Source organism: Sitophilus oryzae, unplaced genomic scaffold (genome assembly GCF_002938485.1).
Source record: "Sitophilus oryzae breed Bouriz unplaced genomic scaffold, Soryzae_2.0 scaffold_1274_pilon_pilon, whole genome shotgun sequence".
Taxonomy (NCBI): domain Eukaryota; kingdom Metazoa; phylum Arthropoda; class Insecta; order Coleoptera; family Curculionidae; genus Sitophilus; species Sitophilus oryzae.
The window spans coordinates 4,033,385-4,057,652 of record NW_022145920.1 but is presented as its reverse complement, the minus strand read 5'-3'; the positions used below and the strand labels follow the sequence as shown (position 1 = coordinate 4,057,652).

Genomic DNA, 24,268 nt, shown 5'->3' with positions numbered 1-24,268 from the left:
AATAATTTAGCAATACATCTTCATTTACAACGAATACGCCATTTTTGTCTTTCCATTCATTAAAAACATCATATTCTTTCTGGTAAATGGCACGAGACTTCACAGGAAGTAAATCCAACACGATTTCTTTGGCCTTATTAGCAATATGTTCGGGATTTTGGAACATTTTAAAATTGTTGATGAATTTGTGTGATTTTGTGACAAATTTCGAATGACATGTCAAAATGCGATGAAATAAACAAACTCGTTACTAAGATATGAATTTATAAGCCAACTTTTTCAAACATTATAATTTCAAATATGGAAAATTTGCAAATATGCGTTCTAAAAAACTGTAAAAAGCGTATGACAAAAAATAGTGTATGTAACACGTACCTAAATTATGTTTTTTAGGACTCATCTACTATTTCGGACTCGGCTAACGCCTCGTCCGCAAACAGTAATGATTCGTCCTAAAAAACATCATTTTAGGTACTAGTTACATAAATAGCTATTTTGGATTTTATTAAAAATGGCAAGGCGCTGATTATCACAGCAGCAAAACAAATAAAAAAGATATGGAACCTTTGGTGTTACAACAGCAAAATAAAACACTAATTCACCGCAATACACCAAAACAATTTGCTTTTAACACTGAACGCTCGTTTCGCTAACCATAAATTTGAAGCTAACCATCAGTTTTCATCATCTACTGATGATGCTAAGCTGGTTAACGAAACGCACGTCCAATGCCAAAAGTAAAGTGTTTAATTAGCGCACTTGTAGGGGTTAAGGCCTTTTTATACTTGTGTATAGTAAGTAAGTTATATGTTAAAGTGTTTCGGTGTATTGTGGTGAATTAGTGTTTTATTTTGCCAAAAAATGTTCATTTAAAAATAATTAAATACTAATAAAATAAAAAAATAATAATAATAAATAAATAAAACTAATAAAGCCAATTATGCAGATTACACAGCTGAAACTTTTGATTTCGTTTAGGTTTCGTCCTAGTTGTGTTAGATTTAATTGATTGCGCTTAGTAATTTTGTTTTCAATTTTTAATTTTTATTTTGACTTAATTATTTATAAATTTCGAATATTTTTTTTAAGTTAACGCAAAAAGGCATAACATGTTTCAAAATCCAATGGGCATATAAATTTTACATTTAAGAAAAAAGGTTTCCCAGTGCTGTTCCGGTTTTTTAAATAAAAAAGGTGGCAACCCTGCCATTGTTATTTATCTACTAGGTTAAGAATTAAAACTATCGAGGATAATAAGAGTATGAAAATAATGAAACGCAAGCTCACTAATGGAAAAAAAGAAATTGTCAAACTCAAGGACAAAAGTGGTAATATAACATCTAATAGAGAACATTTATTACAGATTGTGGAAACATTCATTCATTATACACCAACCATTCTACTCTAGACTCGAGGAAGTACCTACAAGGAAAGGTTCAAAATCAGGGTTCTGAGGATGTTCCGGAAATCTCTGTAAGTGAAATTTACAATGCTCTAAAAAATATGAAGAACAATAAAGTTGCGCGGGATGATGGTGTCGTCACAGAAGCGATAAAGATGGGAGGAACAGTATCAATGACCAATATTCAACGGCTGTTCAATCTCTGTCTGGAAAATTAAAATATCCCTACAAAGTGGAATAACTCAATAATTATCCTCTTACATAAAAAAGGAGACATAGCAGACCTGGAAAATTACAGATCAATTAGCCTTCTTAACCATCTTTATAAACTATATACCCGAATTATAACAAATAGACTAGAGGCAAAATTGGACTTCTACCAACCTAAAGAGCAAGCTGGTTTTGGTTCCGAATTTGGTACCAACGATCATCTGCAGTGTTTAAAAATCTTAATAGAAAAAACCATCGAATACAATCGTCCCCTAGCACTGATATTTGTCGATTTTAAAAAAGCGTTCGATACGGTAGAATTACCGGCCATCCTAACAGCGCTACAAGAATGTAGAATCGACCATCGATATTGTAACATAATAAAAAACATTATATGACAATGCTACAACAATTGTAAATCTACATTCCACAACTAACCAGATAAAAATAAAAAGGGAGTTAGGCAGGGCGATACCTGTCGCCAAAATTGTTTATTACTGTTCTTGAGCATGCATTCAAAATGCTGGCTTGGCAACAAAAAGGAAAAGTTATCGATGGAGAGAGACTCAACCACCTACGCTTTGCGGATGATATCGTTATAGTGTCAGATAGTTTGGGAGAGATCAAAGACATGCTTCAAGAACTTAACGATGCATTACACGAGATTGGACTAACAATAAATTTTGATAAGACTAAGATAATGACTAATATGGTGCCCAGCGAACACATACAAATTCATAACAACAGAATAGAATTAGTCCACAAATATGTATACTTGGGCCATGAGATCAAAATAAGCAGAGATAACCAAACCTGTGAACTGGCTAGACGAATTACCTTGGGATTGGCGGCTTACGGAAAAATGAGGGACATCTTTAGAGCAAATATCCCAATACACCTGAAAATGAAGGCATTTAACCAATGTATCCTCCCGGTTTTGACCTATGGCGCAGAGACACTCACTCTAACAAAAGCAACCGCAGAAAAATTGAGAGTGACACAGAGGCTGATGGAGAGATCTATGATTGGCCTGACTTTGAGAGATCGAGTAAGAAATGAAGAGATACGCCGACGTACGGGAGTGGATGACATTATCCAGCGAATCACAAAATAAAAGTGGAGATGGGCTGGACACATTGCTAGAATGGCAGACGGGAGATGGACCAAAAGACTTATAGAGTGGAGACCAAGAGCCGACAAGCGTAGCCAACCCCCACCCGATGGACCGACGACCTGAAACGAATAACAACTAACTGGATTGCAGCAGCTAAAAACCGCGAGAACTGGAGACGTTTGAAGGAGGCCTATGTCTATGGACGTGAAAGGGGGCGCGATGATGATGATGATGATGATGATGAGGTTAAGAATACCGCCGTCAACGTCAAATTAATTCAATTTTCTACCGGAATTTACAGATATAGAAATATTATGCTACCTGTTGACGGTGTACTTTTTTGTACATTAACAATATCGCCGGCGGTCAAGGACGCCGACTACGTGGGTGCTCGGGTGCTCCAGCACCCACGAGCATAGTCCTCAAAACTAATCAGTTTAGCAACTTTAAGTGATACTTATTCCATCAACCGTAAGACAAGAGGTCGCTCAAATACTGTAGAAAGTCCTTTGGTACTGGCATAATGCGCATCGTGCTGTTGTAGTTTTTCGAAGAATTTTTTCGATAGTTATAAGCCAGATTCCTCGTTCATTTAGGGTAGTTAAACCAATCCTGTAAATTTTAAATCAGCAAGCAAATTGACAGGGGAATGATTATTTCCGTTAAGTAGTACAATCTTTGGTCACTTTGCTTTTTCTAACTAACGTGCACCCACGAGGTTTTATAAAAGACGGCGCCCCTACCTGTGGTTGTTTTAGCCAATTCGGTACAAAAATGCAATTTATTGGCTACTATAATTTATTTAGAAATTTGTTAAATACAGGGTGAGTCTTAAATAAATGCAAATATTTTAGTGGTAGTATATTTCGACATCAGAAACACGTCTACGATGTTTTTTTCGCGAAAAAAAATTGAAAATTTGGAATTTTTTGAAAAAAATTTTGCAGATTTTTTCAATTTTTGGTAGTAGATTAAATTTACCAGACAGAAAACCCAGAAAAGATCCAGTGGTTCTCAAAATTTAAGCGACAAATCATTTTTTTTTAATTTTCAAAGTAAAATATATCCGTTATTTTAGACTTATTTGAAAAACGTTTAAGAGAATATATGTTTCTGTAACCGAGATTTACCAGCCCCAATATAATGTCTAGTATCCATATAGTTAATAGAAAATGCACTGCACACGGTTTTGCGGATCCTTTATTGATAATGTCATTGGCAGCAGTGGATACGTTCTGTTGTAAAGGACGGGCGCGTTATTGATCGATCTTGCCATTACCAATCCGTTAATAATTATTTCCTGAGAATAATCACGAACATCGACCATTAAAATCACACTTAAACCAAAATTAAATTTTAGATATGGTGGTGTGGTACTCATTGGCCTTAAATTGATAGAAGAAATTATTCTTGGAAGTATAATTTAATTTTGTACATTAAAAGTTGGTTGCTTTTTGATATAAGAGTGATATTATATTTTATTTTCTACACAGATAACAAGATAAAGTCCGAAACATATGAAACTTTTTTTATGTATTGGGCGATAGTTTCTCCTTTGGTTTAGATTAAAAATGGCATAAGAAAATGTATTTCCACTATCTTTATTAATATTTTATGCTTAGACAACCCTTTCGGTTAGAAGTTTCACTGACCGTTATCAAGTGTGAACTAATCTAAATCCTAAAACTACTGAGCTTATACAGAGTGCCACAAGTTCGAGGTACGAGATTTGGTATCTTAGTAACCGTAATAGATACGGAGATGGTTAATTAGAGACAAAGTTGCGCTTTGGAATGTTCACAAAGATGCCATCAAATTTTTTTTAAAAGTTTCAAGGATTGCTGAGTTTTTTGGAAAAAATGATTTTTTTGAAAATAAATTTTATTTTTTCCTGTTGTTACTTTTTAGAAAATCAAAAAACTAATTGCACATTCTCGCATTTCTTATTTCAGATTTTAAAAAAAATTAAGTTCGCCTCTGTATCTCACAAATTATCAGCTAATTTGAAAATCTAAAAATAATATCAGATAGTCCTAATAAAGTGGCAATGAGAATGTGTAATTAGTTTTTTGATTTTCTAAGTAACGACAGGAAAAAATAAAATTGATTTTCAAAAAAATCAGTTTTTTCCAAAAAACAATCCTTGAAATTTTTAAACCTTTTTTGATGGCATCTTGGTGAACATCACAAAACGCAACTTTGCCTCAATTTAATCATGTGTTACCGAGATACCAATGCTCGTACCTCGAATTTGTAGCACCCTGTATAGAAGAGCCAAGCATTCACCCGTGAAGAAGTTGGGTGCACTCAAGCATGAGGTTGTCCACTGAGAATACCTGCATTGGAGCGTTTTATGTGTGGTTGCCATATTGTCGAGATTTCGATACTTGGATTGCTAAAGATTTTATTATTGCTAGATATGAGTACGGTCTCTTTAAATTTGCGCTTTTACCAATAGGGTTCTTTATGGACAACCCGGGCTACCGACCATTTTATGTCGTGGTGCTTAGACCACACATGATCTGCAATGCCCGATTTCATTGTTTTGCCTCTTTGTTTTTTATGTTCGTCAAGTCGTACTACATGTAGATAGCGTTTTGTCTTTCCAATATCCGACTCAACGCACTCGCAAGGTACCTGGTAGATACACTCTTTTTCTTGTTTTGATGATTCCGGATTTGTTTCTATTAGGACACTTCTTAGAGTAGTCCCAGACCCAGATAAAAACAGTTTTAATTTTATACTGCTTGGATATTCGTCTGATTTTCTCCGATGTTCCTTTCACATAGGGAATCGTCAAGAGAGAGAGAGAGAGAACGCATCCTCCTCAGACTGGCGCACCAATGAGTCAGACTTGCTATTGGATATAATATTGTCGAGAGATTTTGCAGAGTAACTATTGTGAAGCAAATCGGGTTTTTGAAAAAAAATGATATTTAAAGTAATAAATAGCTAAAAATCGGGTTTTCTGGCCAAATTTCGAAAAACTTTATTTGAAAATGTTGAATTTTTTAATTTTACATAAACATACCAATTTTGCTGAACATATCAAGCTGTAAACAATTATATGAACTTTAATTCGCAAAGAGTTTTTTATAAACTTTAGTATTTGGCATATCGAGGGGTTGTTTTTTTACCTTAACTTTAAAACATCCTGTGCAATAATTTCGTGTGTAAATTTTCGTAAAATATAATTTTACAATCAGAACCATGTCTCCTGACTATCTTTTTTTGGATCGTGTCAATACATGCCTTGGCCAATTTTTAAGAGCGAAATGAACTTACCACGAATAATTTGCAATTTTTTCAATTATCATTTCTTTTTGAAGTTATTTTTAACAAGGCGGCTTTGGTGATTATTGTTAACTATATACTACTATGAACTGCCCATCACGTTCGACGTTTGGGAAATGCTAGGCAGGAGGTTTGGAGGTCGCGAAGCGGTACCAGCTTCATTAAATGAACATCGCTTGGTTCTTAAAGAGGAACAGTATGAACAGACGTATACAGGCAGTTATAGCAGTCAAGGAAGGCAATACCAAGTATTAGGATATTTTTTACAATTTTTGTTTTCTGTTTGTATACTTGATTATTACAGAGAGTTTCGTTAATATCGTTAGTTCTGTTATCGTTATGAATGTTGATTAAAACCAGGACCGCATCGTTAGTCTTTGGTGTTTTTTTTTAATTTAGTATAGAATATCCAATGCAGTATAATATTACGTTACGACAATAGTCACCAAAACCATCTCGTCATATTAAAAAATTACATAAAAAATGACAATTAAAAAAATTGCAAATTGATCAAACCAAAAAACAAAATGCTCAGGAATCATGGTTCTGACCGTAAAATTATATTTTTGGGATATTTTACACACGAAATTATTGCACAGGGTGTTTTAAAGTTAGAGTAAAAAACAACCCCTCGATTAACACGGTATAATATTATGCCAAATACTAAACTTTATAAAAAAACTTAGTTTACGAATTAAAGTGGATATAATTATTATATACACCTTGTTAAATTATTCACGAAAATAGGGCTAAAAATAGCAAAAATATAACACATTAAAATTTGACCAAAAATTTCTCCGTTGCGTTTTGTTTGCATCTGAGTGTATATTGTGAGTTGTTGCTTAAGCTTAAGGGTAGTAATTTTTTAATGTTGTACTTAATTTTAAGTACGACATTAAGTTATATTTCTTTTAATTAAAATGTAAATTGAAGTTACATTTAGCTAAAATAATGTAATACTACAGGTATTACCTTGAACGTTATGGCATCTATAATCTATAATTGACTGACAAAATACCGTATGATCGAGAAAAAATGGAGTCCAGTTGGCTTGGAAATGACGATCGTTGACATTTTCCATATAATTTTACATATAAAATGACAGCGATCTTCATTTCATAGCCATCGCTGACGCCGTTTTTTTTCGATCATGCGGTACTACAGAGTTACATATTAAAAGAAATATTTTTTTATCAAATATACCCTATCAATAATTCGAATCACTAAAAATACATGATTGACATTTTGATATTACCAACAAATAACTGTCAAGTGTCAGTCTGACATAGAATTTTGCCAATTATAGAGAATCGACAAAATGTTTTAATTTAGAGAAAAATCTTCTTTGCTTTTAAATGTATTAAATCGCCTGATATACAGGGTTGTTCACCACATACGACGCGGAGTATTGTAGCTAAACGATTATATTTTTACAAATTGCAAGTTTTGGGTTCGTTAAAGGACTCTTAAAGCTACAATTTAAAAATATTTTTACAAGTGTCCCAAATAAATAAAAAAATATCAAAGTTGTATTTTTTTAAATGATACACCCTGTATATTATTACATTTTTAGTTTCTACGATTAAAATAAAGGTAAGTTTGATTAAGGTTTATCACACTTAAACTTTACCGTTTTTGAAATATTTTCAATTTTGTGAAATTGCAGTAAAAATTTGAAGGCTTAATTTCTCCAAGGGTATTAAAGTTTTTAGCACTAAATATTTACTGAAGTTTATTTATTGATCAGTTATTATGTTGCAATAATCAAAATAATACTACCTAATACAGAGTGTCTAAAAATTTATTTTAGATAATTTCTAGCTTTAAACAGCAATAACTTGTTTAATTTAAATGGAACACACTGTATATTTCGGAGAATCAGATGCACAATTTAATTATCTATCAAATTGTGTTATCCCATTTTTTACTTATCCCTTCAACTTTTCGTAGAAATGTACTTTCTTATAATTTAGACCTCATTTATCAATATACCCATTATAGTGACATTTTAGACTGTTTTTAAAGCAACAAATGTACAAAATGTACAGGTGCTAAAAACGATAATATTAATTGCCCATTTGTATATGTTACAGTAAAAGTTGGAAATCAGTGATTGTTAACAATTACTAGTAAAATCACATTCACTGATTTGCTTAGACTACGCCAGTAAAAGTTCAACAGCTATTTTTAAAACCAACTTTTACTAGTGAATGTTAGCATTCCCTGGACGAAAGCAGTAAGTTTGGAAGATTCAGTTAGCGCGGTTGCCACACGTTGTGAAATATAAGAATAAATAAAGATAAGTTGAATAATAGTCAATATAGGGTTAACATTAAATTGGGCTAAACGTTGGCAACGTTGACCTCTGGTGTAAATTCGCTTTGTTTTTTGTGGTTATGTATAATTGTTTATTTATCATTGTAAAAAGTGCTGTGCTGTATTTTCCCTATGGATGAAATTTTCTGTGAAAAATTAAGGTAAACTAGGCACTCGCAAGAATGTATTAGAGCTTGTTTTTCATTTTTGCAATATAATGAAGTCATAGCAAAAGTTAAGCATGCAGGAGAAAATATACCTATACTAAGGAACCTATGAACTTATTAAACGTTTTGATATGCTTGAAGTAGCTGGTTCGAAAAAACGAATAACTCCTGTTGAAGAAAATTCGGGCATACCTTTATTTTATCCACGATGAACAACTTTGTTAAAAAAAACCTTGTACCAATAAGTAATCTTATGTTTATGAATGTTTTTTTTTAAATTGTTTGTCGTTATTTTTTATAATTTCCAATAAATATACTAAAGAAGTAAATTGTAATTTACTTCTTTAGTATATTTTTTTAAAGTTTTATTTGTTCTAACTTCCACCAACATTCTCTTTCTCCACACTCGTCCTGTACAATAGAATAACTTTTACTGGCAACCTTTAGTAAATGTTACTTTCACTAGTGAATGTTAGCAATTACTAGGAAAAGTCGACAAATCTCTTTAAAATACCACATTCACTGGTCCAATGCGTAATTGTTAGCATTTCCTAGTGAATGTTAACAATCACTGAATTTCCGACTTTCACTGTAACATATATAAAAAGAAAACTATTTAAATCTTTATGGATATCTTTTAAAAGAGTATGCCATTAATTAAATATACCACCATTACTCATATACCACCATAATTACCACCATTATATGGTGGTTAGTGTTAGTTAATAAATTATTCTAAATAAATGTGGGTTTGAAATCAGAAATCAATATAATAATAAGTTATAAAAATAAACGTCTCTGCTGTTCTAAATAAGAATTCGTCATTAAATTAAATAAAATTTTTAAGGTGTTAATTTTTACTACATAGTCTAAAACACATACTAAACTCAATTCAAAATAATCTAAAATGTCAATATTCCATGGGTATATTGATTAATGAGGTCTAAATTATAAGAAAATGCATTTTCTACGAAAACTTGGAGAGATAGGTAAAAAATGATATAATACAGATCGATAGACAATTAAATTGTGCATCAGATTATCATAAAATATACAGGATGTTCTATTTAAATTAAGCAAGTTATTTCCGTTAAAATCTAGAAATTAATTAAAATAATTTTTTAGACATTCTGTATAAGGTAGTATAATTTGTATTATTGCAACACAAAATTTAGTAAATAGAAATACTTCAGTACCTACGCCCTACCGGTACCTTTTGGTACCTACTAAAAACTTAAATATGTCTAGGGAAATGAAGCATTAAAATTATTACTGTATTTTGACAAAAACCTAAATATTTCAAAACCCGTAAGATTAAAATTTGGTAAACCTTAATCAAATTTACCTTTATTTTAATCATAGAAACTAAAAATGTAATAATATACACGGTATTCCGTCTAAAAAATACATCTTTGATATTTTTTATTTATTTGGGACACTCTGTCTCTTAAATATTTTTAAATTATAGCTCTAATAGTCTTTCAACAAACCCAAAACTTACAATTTGCAAAAATCTAATCGTTTAGCTATAATAATCCGTGTCGTATGTGGTGAACAACCCTGTATACTTAGGGTAGTTTTACAATATAAACTATAGAATATTTCGTATTATTTTAAATATATTTCATAAAGAATAAGCAAAGATATTGTTTCATGTAGCATTGTCAGTTACTCGCTAAAGAAATTGATCACGTAGGTGTATTCTTCCATCCTTTGATTAGACATTTTCTGTTATATCGTCGTCAACTACATCAACGAGCGCTGTGCACCAATTACCTTAATTGGAAAACTGACAGTCTGACGTTAAAGAATTTCGAAAAGAACAAATTAGTGTATAGAAGTATTCAAAGTTGTTTACATTATGGATAAAAGAATCCTCGCTTTGGTAGAAGACGACGAAAAAGACGAACGTCTATTTAGGCACACTGTGGCTGTTCAAAAACAAGCTGAAACGCTAAAACAGAAAATTCAAGAGACTTATAACAAATTAACTGTCTCGGAGAAAAATTTAAAAAATATGGAAGATGAAGTTTCAAAAATCCGCTGCGAGTGGATAGTTTTAGACAATCAGGAAAAACAATTATTGGAATGCGTAGAAAATAGGGCCAGCGAGGTGCTTCAAAAAGAGCATGAACTAAAAATATTAAAGGTATTGTTTCATATTTTACTCATATCGTATGATCGAAAAAACGGCGTCAAAGACGGCTGAAGAATGAGAATCGATGATAATTTTGGTGAGATCAGTCTCTAGACGTCGTTTACTAAAAATAACATCAAACTTGTCAAAAAAATTAAACTAATTATAGAAAGATTAAAAAAGGATGGAAAGTTATGTATATTGATCAGTAAGTAAGTAAGTAAGTAAGTAAGTATTAATCGGTGTAAAACGTTCTACGTCTTCCGATGTCATTTCTCTATGCCTGTCTGTCTCTCCATGCACCGTCTTCGAGAGCTCTTTCCTCCATAAACGTGTCAATCCCGTCGTGCCAATTTCTTCTCTGTTTACCCGGTTTTCATCTTCCTGCAGGTTTCCAGTTAATAATTTGCTTTGGGATTCTTATTTCTGTCATTCTTTGGACATGTCCGTACCATATGAGTTGACTGTTCTTTATCTCCTCCACTATTGTATGTTTAACTTCCATAAACTTATGCGTTCATTAGTTATTCGTTCGAGTCTTGATTTGGGAAGGTCTGAAGCCTATGATATGAACTTATACTTGAGCTTCTTAATTCATGTATCTGAACATTTACTGAAAGATTTGCCTGCTGATCTCCAAAAATCCATCTCTGTAGCTTCCAGCATTCGTTTTGTTGTTTCTTTAATTCGCCACACTTCACAGCTGTACGTGGTTATACTCTTGATGATGGTATGAACAAAACCATATACCCTATGGTTTTGTTCCTGTTGTTTATGCTTCTCTTCCACAGTATCCCATTTAATACGGTGATAGCATTCCTTCCAAGTTGGTTTCGTTCTTTAATTGCTGTATTCAACAGTCCATCATTCGGGATTTGCATTCCCAAATATTTTTATTTTGTGCAGCACTTTATTTTCTTCCCTTCTTCTTGTCTCCTCCGATACACATACATATATTCTGTTATGTTAGTATTGATCTCAAGACCCCATTTCTGATATTCTTCTATAAGCTTACGTGTCATATAATTCATGTCATCGTAATCTTGTGCTATGAGCACCTGATCGTCCGCGAAGCACAATGTGTAGAGCATGTTATCCCCTATGGGTACTTCCATATTTCTACATTTTTGCTTCCAACCTTTGAGAACTTGTTCGAGATAGATCTTGAACAGTGTTAGTGAAATACAGCACCCTTGTTTCAGACCTTTGGTTCCATTAAATCCTGTTGTTAACTTTTTGCCGACTTTTATTCTAGTTTTTGTTTGTTTCTATAATGATTTTACTGCTTTTATTAGCTCCACGTTTATATTATTTTTTTCTATAGCTTCCCAAAGTCTCACAAGGGGAACGCTGTCGTATGCCTTCTGCAGGTCCACGAACAAAAGATGTAGCTCTTGGTTTAGATTGCTCGTTTTACTTATTACTTGAGTGACTGTAAATAAGTGGTCCACCGTCGATCTTCCGGCTCTAAATCCTGCTGGTTTTTTGGCTTCTATTTTTTGGTCCTAACGGATAAGGATAGAACGTCTCCAGATACCTATTCTCAAAAAATTTATTTTTTCTCGAATTTTAAACTACACCATTGAAAAATAATTTTTACTCGATATAAAAATAAATTAAGAAATTAAACTAAAGAAGAGTACGGACCAAGTAATCACATCTAGGGCTTGATCTCTAGCTTCTAAGTCTCACTAGTCAACTTGCATACCCAACCATGTTGCCGTTTCTTGTCCCTTAATTTTATGATTTTCAATTGTCAGCTAAACTAGAGATATTTTTACAGTTTATTTCAAAGTTTGATTGTAATTTCGTTTATTTTGTTAGAACTTTCTTAAATAGTAATCAGATTACTAGATAAAGTAAGAATAAGTGAAATGAATACCAAGTTTTGTGCGTTTTAGTGTAGGTTGTTTATTCTGTTATAATCAAATAGGTATTTACTAGAGATTTAAAATTGGTTTAAAAATTAAATTGTTTTACTTTTTAAAATTTTATATAATTTTTTTTAACAACTTATATCATGATCCCGTTAAAAATGTTGTATTAATAAAAAAAAAATATATAAATATAAATAAATGTAAATCATCTTTAAACCTACTGACAAAATCACACATAGGACATTTTTTTCTAATATTTTGTACAGGGATATTGGTATTATTTAAACCGTCACCTAAAACAGTTCTATATCGTTCAATCAAGGATATTAAGATCAAATTTTCCATTCTTAAAGAGGACAAAGAAAGACACAGTCAAAGTCTATGCATTATCATTACGAATATCCTGAATAACAATGCTTACACTTAACTATGCCTCACTTAGAAAATTTAGTCAATTACCTTGTGCCACTTGTGCATGTGATTTTAAATGCCGTGCTAAACTCTTCTTTGTTACTAGAATGTTTATTTTTGCGGTGAGTAGGTTTTTAAGTAAGGTTTTTAAACTATATTTATTTACTTATGCATATCTTTAGTTTTTAAAGGTGCTATTTCCTCTATCTGATTCGGATGAAATTTTTTAGCGGGTTTCCGAAGCACACTAAAACACACAAAACGGCGATTACATTCGCAGCAAGCACTGCCATTAGAAATACTTGTATTCATTTCACTTATTTATTAACCAAATAGATTATATGAGGAATGTCATCGATGTTTATTTCCAAGATCATACGGTTGTATATGTAAACTGTTCATAAAATAAGGCGACAACGAACGGCAACATTGTTGTGTCTGCGATTTGACTAGTGGGACGTAGAATCTAGTTCCACTAATAGCACAGCTAATAGCATATTGTAATCGCAAAACATTTTCCGATGCACGTCATCAATCATATCGATATTGACACTAAAGTCTATAAACCTGACTAAATGAAATTTTGTCAAAAATGATTAAATTTGCTGTATGATTTAAGATACCGACCAGCTCTTCATTTTACTTTATAGAGCAAATAATTGAAACAGATATTTTATTTAGATTAAAGCTGCAAAAATTAGTTTAAACCGAATTTTATATTATAGTCATCAATCATATCGATATTGACACTAAAGTCTATAAACCTGACTAAATGAAATTTTGTCAAAAATGATTAAATTTGCTGTATGATTTAAGATACCGACCAGCTCTTCATTTTACTTTATAGAGCAAATAATTGAAACAGATATTTTATTTAGATTAAAGCTGCAAAAATTAGTTTAAACCGAATTTTATTATCGCTATGTTGGTCACATTGCGCCGTGTTCAGCAATGTTGTCCTTTATTATTTGACAATTATCCTAGTATCAGTCATTATTTTGAATAATATCGTGTTGTTGAATCTTTTTGAGTAATTCTCTTTTTTTTTACCTATTTTCATAGTTTTTTTAAACTGCAGTTTTAAGCACAAACAGTTCTTTTAAGAACTAAATTTTCGAGTTTTTGTATTGGATTTCTTGAAATTGTGTGTTAAAAATATGCCAAAGCATTTAAACAGTCGAAGCAAAGAGCTTGTCGCTTCCCTGTTTTTTAAAACTATTTTAAACGAGAACGTGACAATAAAGGTCTTTTATTACCCTTGACTGCAGTCAGAAAAGGAAGTTTGATTGATAAGCACATTATACCACTTTCAAAGTTAGTTTTTATTAAATTTTGTGATTATTAGTTTGTGCATTAATAGCACCCTCTTACTTGTTATTACCACTTATGGCGTTGTAAGATGTACATCAATAAATAAATACCCATAATAACGCTTATAATAATCTTCATAATGGACTAGTTTTTGCCAATATGTAATAAGTAAAATAAGCTATAAAACAAATAAATCAATTAATCACTAAAATATTAGTTATTAAATTAAACAAAAAGTAAAACTCTTTAAAAAATTATATAATAAATATGTTGTTTGTCAATTATAAATTAAGATTCATCTCATAAATACATCACAATCTGGCAGCGCTGTCGCCATCGCTTCTCAAAGTTGATCACGTGCATGGAAAATTGTTTTGCGATTACCATACTTTTCATTTATTGTGATATTAATTTTTAACTAAACTTATTTAAATTATATAAAATTTCTTTTAGTTTCAATTTAAAAAATATATGCGGGAAACTGTAACAACAATGCAACGTCTACCGAGGGAAATCACTGAACCCAAAACTTCTGGTGAAAAGGAAAGCAAACTTGAACAAGAAAATGAACAGAAACGAAGAATTTGGATGCTGGAAGGAGAAATAAATGCGTTAAAAATGTATGAATCGTATCAATCTAAGAAAGTGCAAGAAATGGAAAATATCGAAGGAGTTTTAAAAGATTATACTTGGAATGATGATAGCTGGGAGAATATAAAACATATGTTTAATAAGCTTGCCTAAATTTAATGCTTAAAAATTAGTATTTTTTGACGCTATTTCAAGCTATTATGTTTTAAAAATATTTTATTATATTAAACACTGTTTGAAACTTGTTAAATTTTGTTAAATGTTAAATGTTCATATCTAAACAAAGCATATTTTAAAATATCTGATGTTTTTTTTGAAAATCTACTGTATGATCGAAAAAGGGCTTCAAAAACGGCTGGGAATAACAATCAATAACAATTTTGGCGAGGTCAATCTCTAAACATCATTTACTAAAAATTAACATAAAACTTGTCAAAAATTATAATAATAAAAACACTATAATAATAAAATAAACACAATATATATAATAATAATCAAACAAAGTCAACTGTCGCTATCATGAATAGAGCATTAAGTCAATACTTACCGCAAATTTTATCTCTTCAGGACACATGTGATCTAATCTGCTGCGCCGCTGCTGCTGTCTGTCATGTTACCGGATTGAGGATAGGAGAGATGGCGCAACGTTGAACAGAACCAAATGAATAATAAATGACATCATCCGACAAAATAACTTGGAAGTTGGTTCCGTTCGTATCCTAAGGGAATTCATGGACAACCTGAAACAAAAAATAGCTGCATTAGGGTGTCGTTTGCGACGATACAATGAGAGTGCAAAACGGCGCAAACAAAATAAATAATTTATTACCAACCAGAAGTTGTTTCTCAGAGCATTGAGCACTCAAAAAGAAGAACCTGATAGGGCGCTTGTTAAAGCTAATGAAATGTATAACTTCTGGAATAACATCTGGGGAAATGGGCAAGAACATCAAGATGCTTACTGGATTAAAGAAGAAATACACCGCATGCAAGATTTACCTAAAATAAGGGAAATCCAGATAACAGAGAACGATATTAAACAGGCCGTTAGCTCACTAGAAAACTGGAAAGCACCCGGAATTGATAAAAATCCAGGCATACTGGTGGAAGCACCTCACACATGTCCATGCAGTCTTGGCAATACAATTGACCCAAGCAATAAAAAATCCCGCTGAAACAATACCTGCTTTTTTCACCATGGGCATCACGCATATGATACCTAAAAATAAATTTATTGATGATCCTAAAAACTTCAGGACAATAACTTGCCTACCAGTCATATATAAAATTTTCACGTCTGTATTCGAAAAGTCAATATCAAAACACCTAACAAATCACCATATACCGGCAAGAGAACAAAACAGCAAAAAGAATCTAACGAGATTATTTTAACTAACGAAATAACATTCTCACCGTTACATCTGGGTGAAACCTACAAATATCTTAGTATCCGTCAAGCTCTAAAAGTTGATGATGGAGTAATAAAGAAGACTGCGGAGGATGCATTTATGAAGAGGGTTTGTAAAGTCTTGGGAACAGAGCTTCATGCAAAGAATAAAATAGCTGCAATCAATGTGTGGGCAGCACCTGTAATTCTTAATACATTCGGAGTTCTAAAATGGTCACAAACCGACCTGGAGTCTCTCGATAGGAAAGTGAGAACATCAATGACAAGGCACCGAAATCACAAGTTTTTCGTGGAAAATATCCTATACATTGATATAGGATATTACAGCTGTGATAATGACATGTAATTTTATATGTACTAGAGCCATACGCTAAATAAATAAATATAGGATATTTATCCTGACTTTATATATCCTGATATCAGTGGCGTACATGCTTTTATTAGAAAAATATTAGTGACCAGTAATAACCCTTATGCACGTCCCTATGGTGAATATGTCGACACTTTTTTCGCTTAAAATGTGTGGCATTTATAGTTACTTTTACCATCAAAATTTCATTCGAAACTCTAAAAGTACGAAGTATTGTGAAAGAAAATTATAATAAACCAAAAAAATATCAAGACTTTAACACCCTGTAACTACGAAACAAAGCAGAATCGGACCTATGTTGATATAAAAAATAAATCTTATTTTTACGCGGGGAATCTCCCCACGAGAGATGGCACATGTTTACCAATACCCTGTATAATACATATAGTTAGTTCTTTTCATTAGGTATTAAAAATACTTCTGCTTTTAGTTATTTCATCAATTAGTATCTTTTGTGCTTATAAAATTATATATTTTATCAAATTAAATTCATAAAGTAATATTCTCATTTCCATTATTATTATGAATACATAGACATATAAGCGTAATAAAAAAGTAGCCCGCCCTGCACATTAACTGACACGACATATTAACCTATTTCGTAAAACTTATCGATATGTTTCTTCCCTCTTGTAATTAGTCCAGCTGCAATCTAATTTTGCCATTTACAAGGAAAATACCCGGGTGAATCGAGAACGAAAACGATCGTATCGATTGGCAATCGGAATATTAGAAATACGTGTGTACAGGGTGGCGCCTTTCATACGCCGCGGAAGCTCCAAGGAGAACGGTAGTTTATATCGAAATGTAATTTTGGCAGCATATGTAACTGAAAGCATTTTATAAAAATATATAGAATTATACAGGGTGTCCTCCAAAAAAGTTACAGATCAAAGTTATGTTTTTTCTAATGGAACACCCTATATATTAATTGATTTTTGGATTCTAGGAAAAAAACAAAGGTGAGTTTTATTAAAGAAGCATATACCTAAAATCAAAGAATTTTGACATATTTCACATTTTGTGAAAATGAAGAGTAAATTTTAAATTTCGATAACAGCTACCTTAATTTTGAGTTGACCTTGTATAGCCTGATATTTAATTACAGTAACCATTGTATGTTAAACCAAATTGAAATTTGATCCGGAAAGTTATACAGGGTGAGACAAAATTAATATGGAACATTAGTCACTTTTAAAAGCAAATTACTCCTTTATTTTAAATGGAAAACCCAGGATATTATTCCGGTGTTCAATGGAGAATTTATATATCTTCAAAATATTATTACGGTTGGCCTACACCTGAGACAAAGATTTTTCTAGATATTTTAATTCTTTTTGATATTGCGTCAGTAGATCATTATTATTTGAAAAAATCTAGGTGGCTATGATGTACCTTTTGTTAATTTAACAAAAATTAAAGATTGTAGAGTAAAATACTCAACGGCAATAAAAAGATACACGTTTAAAACATATTTTAATTATTACACAATTAAAACTACATATAAAACTATAATTATGTGACAAAAATTAGCTAGATGAAATCAAATGCTTAAACTGCTTCCTTTTCTGTTAACTGCATAAAATGATTGCCTTTTCAAAAGGATCTTTTCATGTTAAAAGGCATATGTGGAGTTCTACCTCGAAAAGCAGCTGCAATAATTTCTCTCATTTTGTCGACAATAGTTGGTCGAGTTTTTTAAACACTGTCTTTAACATATCCCCATAAAAAAAGCAGACTAGATAAAATCAGAAGCATTTAAGTATTCTATTAATTGGTTAGGTTGCACACTGCATTCACCAACTGAATCATACCAATTCTCTCTGATGGAAGATAAGTATGCATTTCGGCAAATTTCTGAGAAATTTTTTGGTTTTAACTGACACAAAATGAGATAATGTTTTTAAAGTTGGACTAATTAGACAGCTATGTTGAAGTAACGTCAGACATAACACACAGCCACCCTAGATTTTATCAAATAATAAAGATCTACTCAGATCGAATCATGTAAATGAAAATATCTAGGAAAATGTTTGTTTGAGGGGTAGGCAACCTTATTAGTATTTTGAAGAGACATGAATTCTCCATTGAATACCGGAATAATATGCTGGGTGTTCCATTTAAAATAAAAGAGTAACATTCTTTTAAAGGTGACCAATGTTCAATATTAATTTTGTCTCACCCTGTATAACTTTTTGGATCAAGTTTTAATTTGATTTAAAGTACAATAGTTAATTGAACTACATATTAGGTTATACCGGGTCTAATAATAATTCCAATTTAGGTAGCTTTTATTGTAATTTAAAAATTGTTCTTTATTTCTAGAAAATGTTAAATATGTCAAAAACCTTACATTTTAGTCATATACTTATTTCTCTTATAAAACTCACTGCTCAGTGCTCTGAATTGCGGACCTACATATGCTTACAAAATTTCTCCTTGCGCCACCCTGTACGTGTGTACGTTACATTTAATTACGGCTAAATGAGGCAAAAAAACATAACTCGAGCTTTGCTTCTGTACGTGACTATCGTTTCGCGTTTGCTCACGCGATGAGACACCCAATATATTTTTTCCTTCACCTGCACAGCCATAAAAATACCCGCATTTTCTCATTAACTTATGAACTAATGCAGTTTGTTGGTTCTACTCGTACGTTTAAATAAAATGAAAGTTTGTGATTTGAAAATAATGTTTTTTAATGAAGTATTTTTATTACTATAGAAGATCGCCTAAAACTTACCGCTTACACAAATGGTAAAAATGACGTCATATTTAATACCGTTATGATAAAATAACGAAAATAAACGGCGTCAAAGAGGTCGGTAATAAAAATCGATGATAATAATCACGATATAATTAAATTAATGAGGTCTAGAGATTAACTAAAAATTGACATAAACTAGTGTGTTATAACTTCAAAGCCACACCATTTTATAGAAATTATTAAGCTTTATTCATAAGTAAGCAAGCAAGATAGTCTTCAAGTTTTGTTTATACCTTTGACATGTTGTTCATTTCTGGCTGACATCATGTTCATTTTCTGGCAGTATTTGTGCATATAATGATGGCTGTTATCACTTATGGACACTCGCCTGCGGCTCGTCTCATAAACTTCATCCGCGTGAATAACAGTGGATAACAGCCACCATTATATGCTCGTTGAATAATATACTATTAATAACCGGAGAGCTGGCGACATAGTTAGAGAACATATTTTAGGCAAGTTAGAATAACAAAAAAAAATAAAGTTTAATAACTTGTGAACCCAGAATCCTAAGTCTGGCTGGGGGGTTGGGGGTATTTCGCTACTGCGCAACCCATACCATTTGCAAAAAAATAAATCGAAAAAACATTCTTTAGGCAACTTGAAATTTGTTTATTCTTAAATTTTAGCATCTATTTAACCTAGAAATAAGTATGCCAGACTTTTTTTTCGGGTTTAAAGTGTAACCAGACCATTCCAAATATGTTTAATTATTATACCTGGAAAACATACTTTAGGGATTCTAAATTTTTTACAGCGTGTTTATTAGATGATATTAAAAAATATGTGTTAATTGCCAGACGAATTCAATGGGATTTAATACTTGCCAGACGCGAATAAAGATTTTAAATAAGCGCGAGATTATTTTGTTGGAATTAAGTTACCATGTACAAATATGTATTTATAAATTAAATATTGGACGTGCGTAGTGTAAATAGTTTAGAATAATTACAGCAAATAAATATTTTAGTAACTACTAATTTCGCTACTAACTACTAAATCACAATGGATAAAAAACATTTCAGTTGTGTAGTTTGTAAAAAAGTTACTAGTGACAAAGTTATTGTTTTTGATGAAGGCAGACTACAAAAATGCAAAGAATTTTTAAAAGTGCGCCAACAACATGGTTTAAAATTTAAAGAAGTGGTTTTACCAGAAAACGTAGTCCCGACAATAGGGTACCATGTACAGTGCTAAAAAAATAAGTATTCTGGAATTTTATTAAAGTACCTACCATTGTTAATCTTTCTAAATAGATTCAAAAGTAAGTAAAAGTGCTTTACTTTTATGCTTAGGCGTTAAAATGACTTTTTTATATTGTCAATCAGGTCGCAAAAATTAATAATATAATATGTCACAAAAGTATAATAATAATTATACTTTTGTGACGTTTGAAAAAAATATATTTTATATTATGCTAATTTTTAAATAATTATTCGTCTTTTTATTCTTTCACATACAAAATAATTAAATTAAAAAGGCCTCTTATTGAAAGGATTTCAATCATACATTTTTATTAAAAAATGTTTCTTTTTATTTATTCAATATTAGTTAGTTTTTTTTTAAGTTTTTACGACTCCAAAATGTTGTTACGTCAGCCGCATCGACTGCCGACCGGGTCTCAATAAACTATCTTTCTCGCGCTTATAGATACTCATAAGACTTTCTTATCGCGCTCATTTAAAATTTTTATTCGCGTCTGGCGAGTATTAAATCCCATTGAATTCGTCTGGCAATTAACACATATTTTTTAATATCATCTAATAAACACGCTGTAAAAATTTTAGAATGCCTAAAGTATGTTTTCCAGGTATAATAATTAAACATATTTGGAATGGTCTGGTTACACTTTAAACCCGAAAAAAAAGTCTGGCATACTTATTTCTAGGTTAAATAGATGCTAAAATTTAAGAATAAACAAATTTCAAGTTGCCTAAAGAATGTTTTTTGGATTTATTTTTTTGCAAATGTTATGGGTTGCGCAGTAGCAAAATACCCCTAACCCCCCAACCAGACTTAGGATTCTGGGTTCACCAGTTAATAAACTATACATTTTTAGTTATTCTAGCTTGCCTAAAATATGTTCTCTAAATATGTCGTCAGCTCTTAGGCAAAGTCTTAGGGTACGAACATAGTGGAGGCAGGTTTCTGCTTTCCGGCAACCAGCGCCGTTTCTGGGGACCTATTCTTGACCACTCGCATCTTCAAATATCGCTCACATCTCGCATCTCCGAAAAAGCCATATAACAATACACGTGATGCGTAACTTTGAGTATATGCATCACGTGTATTGTTATATGGCTTTTTCGGAGATGCGAGCAGGGTTCGGAAGTAGCTAATTAAGAGGAAATTTACCTAATTAACTAACCTAACCTAACCTAACCATATTCAAACGCCTCGCCCGCCGTGCCGGCGCCGCACATAGGGGTATTTTCGTAAGTTGACTATCAAATAAATAATATATTTCAGTTATAAAGTATGAATTATCTTGAGTGTATTCTGAATATTTCTAAGATTATATAATAGTGGAATTGTTTGTAGTGCTTTTTTTGCAAATTGTTTATAATAACTGTCATGATGCATACAGAGCCAGCTGGCAAGTCCTGTTTTATGCCATATTTATATTTTGAAACGTTTCCTTCTATTCTATTTCTTTATAAAGTTTCATATTTAAAAAATCAGGTGTAAGACTATTCGGCAATATTCCGCATGGAAATTAGTATCCGTTCAATGCTTAAAGTCTCCAGCTTTGGAATATGTACAAAAATCTTGCCAATATTTGCCACTGCCAAAAAAACATTGATTTAAATAGATTCTTAAAGGAAATAGCTTAAACGGTGAAAGAGTCATAGAAATATGCGAACTAAACGACCTCAAAGTAACAAATGGGTTCTTCAGACATAAGGATATCCACAGATACACCTGGACACAAGAAACGAGAGAACTCAAATCTATAATAGATTACATTATCATACGAAGAAGATCTACAATTAAAATAAGGGACGTCCGAGTACAGCGAGGGGCAGAATGCGGAAGCGACCACAGATTATTACTAGCTAAAATGGAATTCCCTTGGATGAATAGAAAAACGAACAACATTGAAGGAACACCGATAGAAATACAAAAAAGAAAACCACTAAAAATACAATTATTACAGGATGAATCCACACGACATCTATACCAAACAAGACTTGACCAGAAACTCATAGAATTTAGATACGATGATAACATGGAAGACACATACCAGCACATCAAAGAAAGTATGCTACAGGCAGGGATGGAAGCCCTCGGAGAAGTAGAAGGAAAACAACGACCTTTCGAATACAATCTTAGTGAAACGACGATTAACGAAATTAAATGTAAAAAACAACTGTACAATAAATGGCTGAGTACCAGGAATGAAGATGACTACAAAAAATATAGAGAAAAAAACAGAGACGTTAAAGGGATGGTAAACAGAGAGAAAAACGAAAATTGGGAAAAAACCTGCCAGAACTTGGACCAATATATCGGTGGAGCTAGAAGATCAGAAGCATGGAGAGTGATTAAGGAATTGAGATCCGATAGGAAAGAAAGATCATACATATCATACATTGAACCTGAGAAGTGGAAAGATCACTACAAAGATTTACTCACGGAAACAAGACAAAAGTTTATAGAGGAAAGACAAGAAGAAGAGGGACAACCTAGAGCACAACATATACCTATAACAATAGAAGATATACGAAAGGCAATTAAAACAATAAAAAACAAAAAAGCAGGAGGACCAGGGGACATCGCACCAGAGCTCATAAAATGCGGCACAGAAAAATTATTCAGAATCATACATGGAATGTTTGGGAAAGCAATAAATGGACATAACATACCAGACGAATGGAAGGAAGCACAGCTAACATCGATTTTCAAAAAAGGAGATAGAAGACAGTGCGATAACTATCGAGGGATCAGTGTCATAGCAACCATGGGGAGGCTATATGGTAGAGTACTGAGAGACAAATTAGAACAGAACATACAAGGAAAAATCGGAGAAGAACAAGCAGGTTTTACAGCAGGGAGATCATGCATAGATCATATTTACACGATCCAACAATTATTGGAGAAAAAAAAAGCAAAGAACAAACCAGTACACTTAGCATTCATCGATTTAAAGAAGGCCTATGACACTGTACCCAGGAAAGAACTATGGAAAGCGATGGAAAGACTGGACATACCGATAACACTCACAAATGCAATGAAGACTTTATATAGGAACAACAAAATACACATAAAAGTAGGGAACAAGATAGTAAACAGCTTAACAACATCGAAGGGGCTGCTCCAGGGATGTCCAACATCGCCAACATTATTTAAAATATTTCTGGAACATGCACTGACAACCTGGAAACGCAAATGTGAAGGTATGGGAATCCCTCTAAGAAATGAACATCTTTACACGCTCTGCTTTGCAGATGACCAGGTGGTGATGGCCCAGGATGAGGAAGATCTAAGTTATATGCTCAGGAAGCTAAATGAAGAGTATGAAAAAGTAGGACTAGAAATAAACCTGAAGAAAACCATGTACATGACAACAGAGGAAGATACAGCTGATTTACAAATAGAAGACCACCTGGAAATAAAGGGAACCAATAACTTTAAATACCTGGGATTTACACTATCGAAAAACGCAACTACGGAAGAAGATATAAATGTCAGACTTGGACAGACAAGATCCTGTATACAACAACTGCACTCCGTTATCTGGGATAGAAATATCAGGAAAAAGACTAAAACATTGATATATGAAACAATTATTCAGAGTATCATGACATATGCAGCAGAAGTATGGGTCATAAACAAAAACAACCAAAGAAAAATTCTGGCCACCGAAATGATGTATTGGAGAAGATGCTGTGG

General features: G+C 32.3%; 2 protein-coding genes across 2 annotated transcripts in view; both read left to right on the top strand.

Annotated features, from left to right (window-relative positions):
• Window positions 1-24,268, top strand: part of LOC115874391 — an 85,831-nt gene that overhangs the window by 23,690 nt on the left and 37,873 nt on the right. The window lies entirely within an intron of this gene.
• On the top strand, window positions 10,301-15,107 carry LOC115874392. The gene is made up of 2 exons (XM_030889543.1): window positions 10,301-10,652; window positions 14,693-15,107. The coding sequence occupies exons 1-2, from the start codon at window positions 10,365-10,367 to the stop codon at window positions 14,981-14,983; spliced, it is 579 nt and encodes a 192-aa protein (XP_030745403.1). The 5' UTR covers window positions 10,301-10,364; the 3' UTR covers window positions 14,984-15,107.

Bases quoted from the DNA above. Each gene is read 5' to 3' on its own strand.
- LOC115874392 (XM_030889543.1), top strand. From the start codon at position 10,365: ATGGATAAAAGAATCCTCGCTTTGGTAGAAGACGACGAAAAAGACGAA. The intron at 10,653-14,692 runs GTATTGTTTCAT...AATTTCTTTTAG, and splicing joins ATGAACTAAAAATATTAAAG to TTTCAATTTAAAAAATATAT.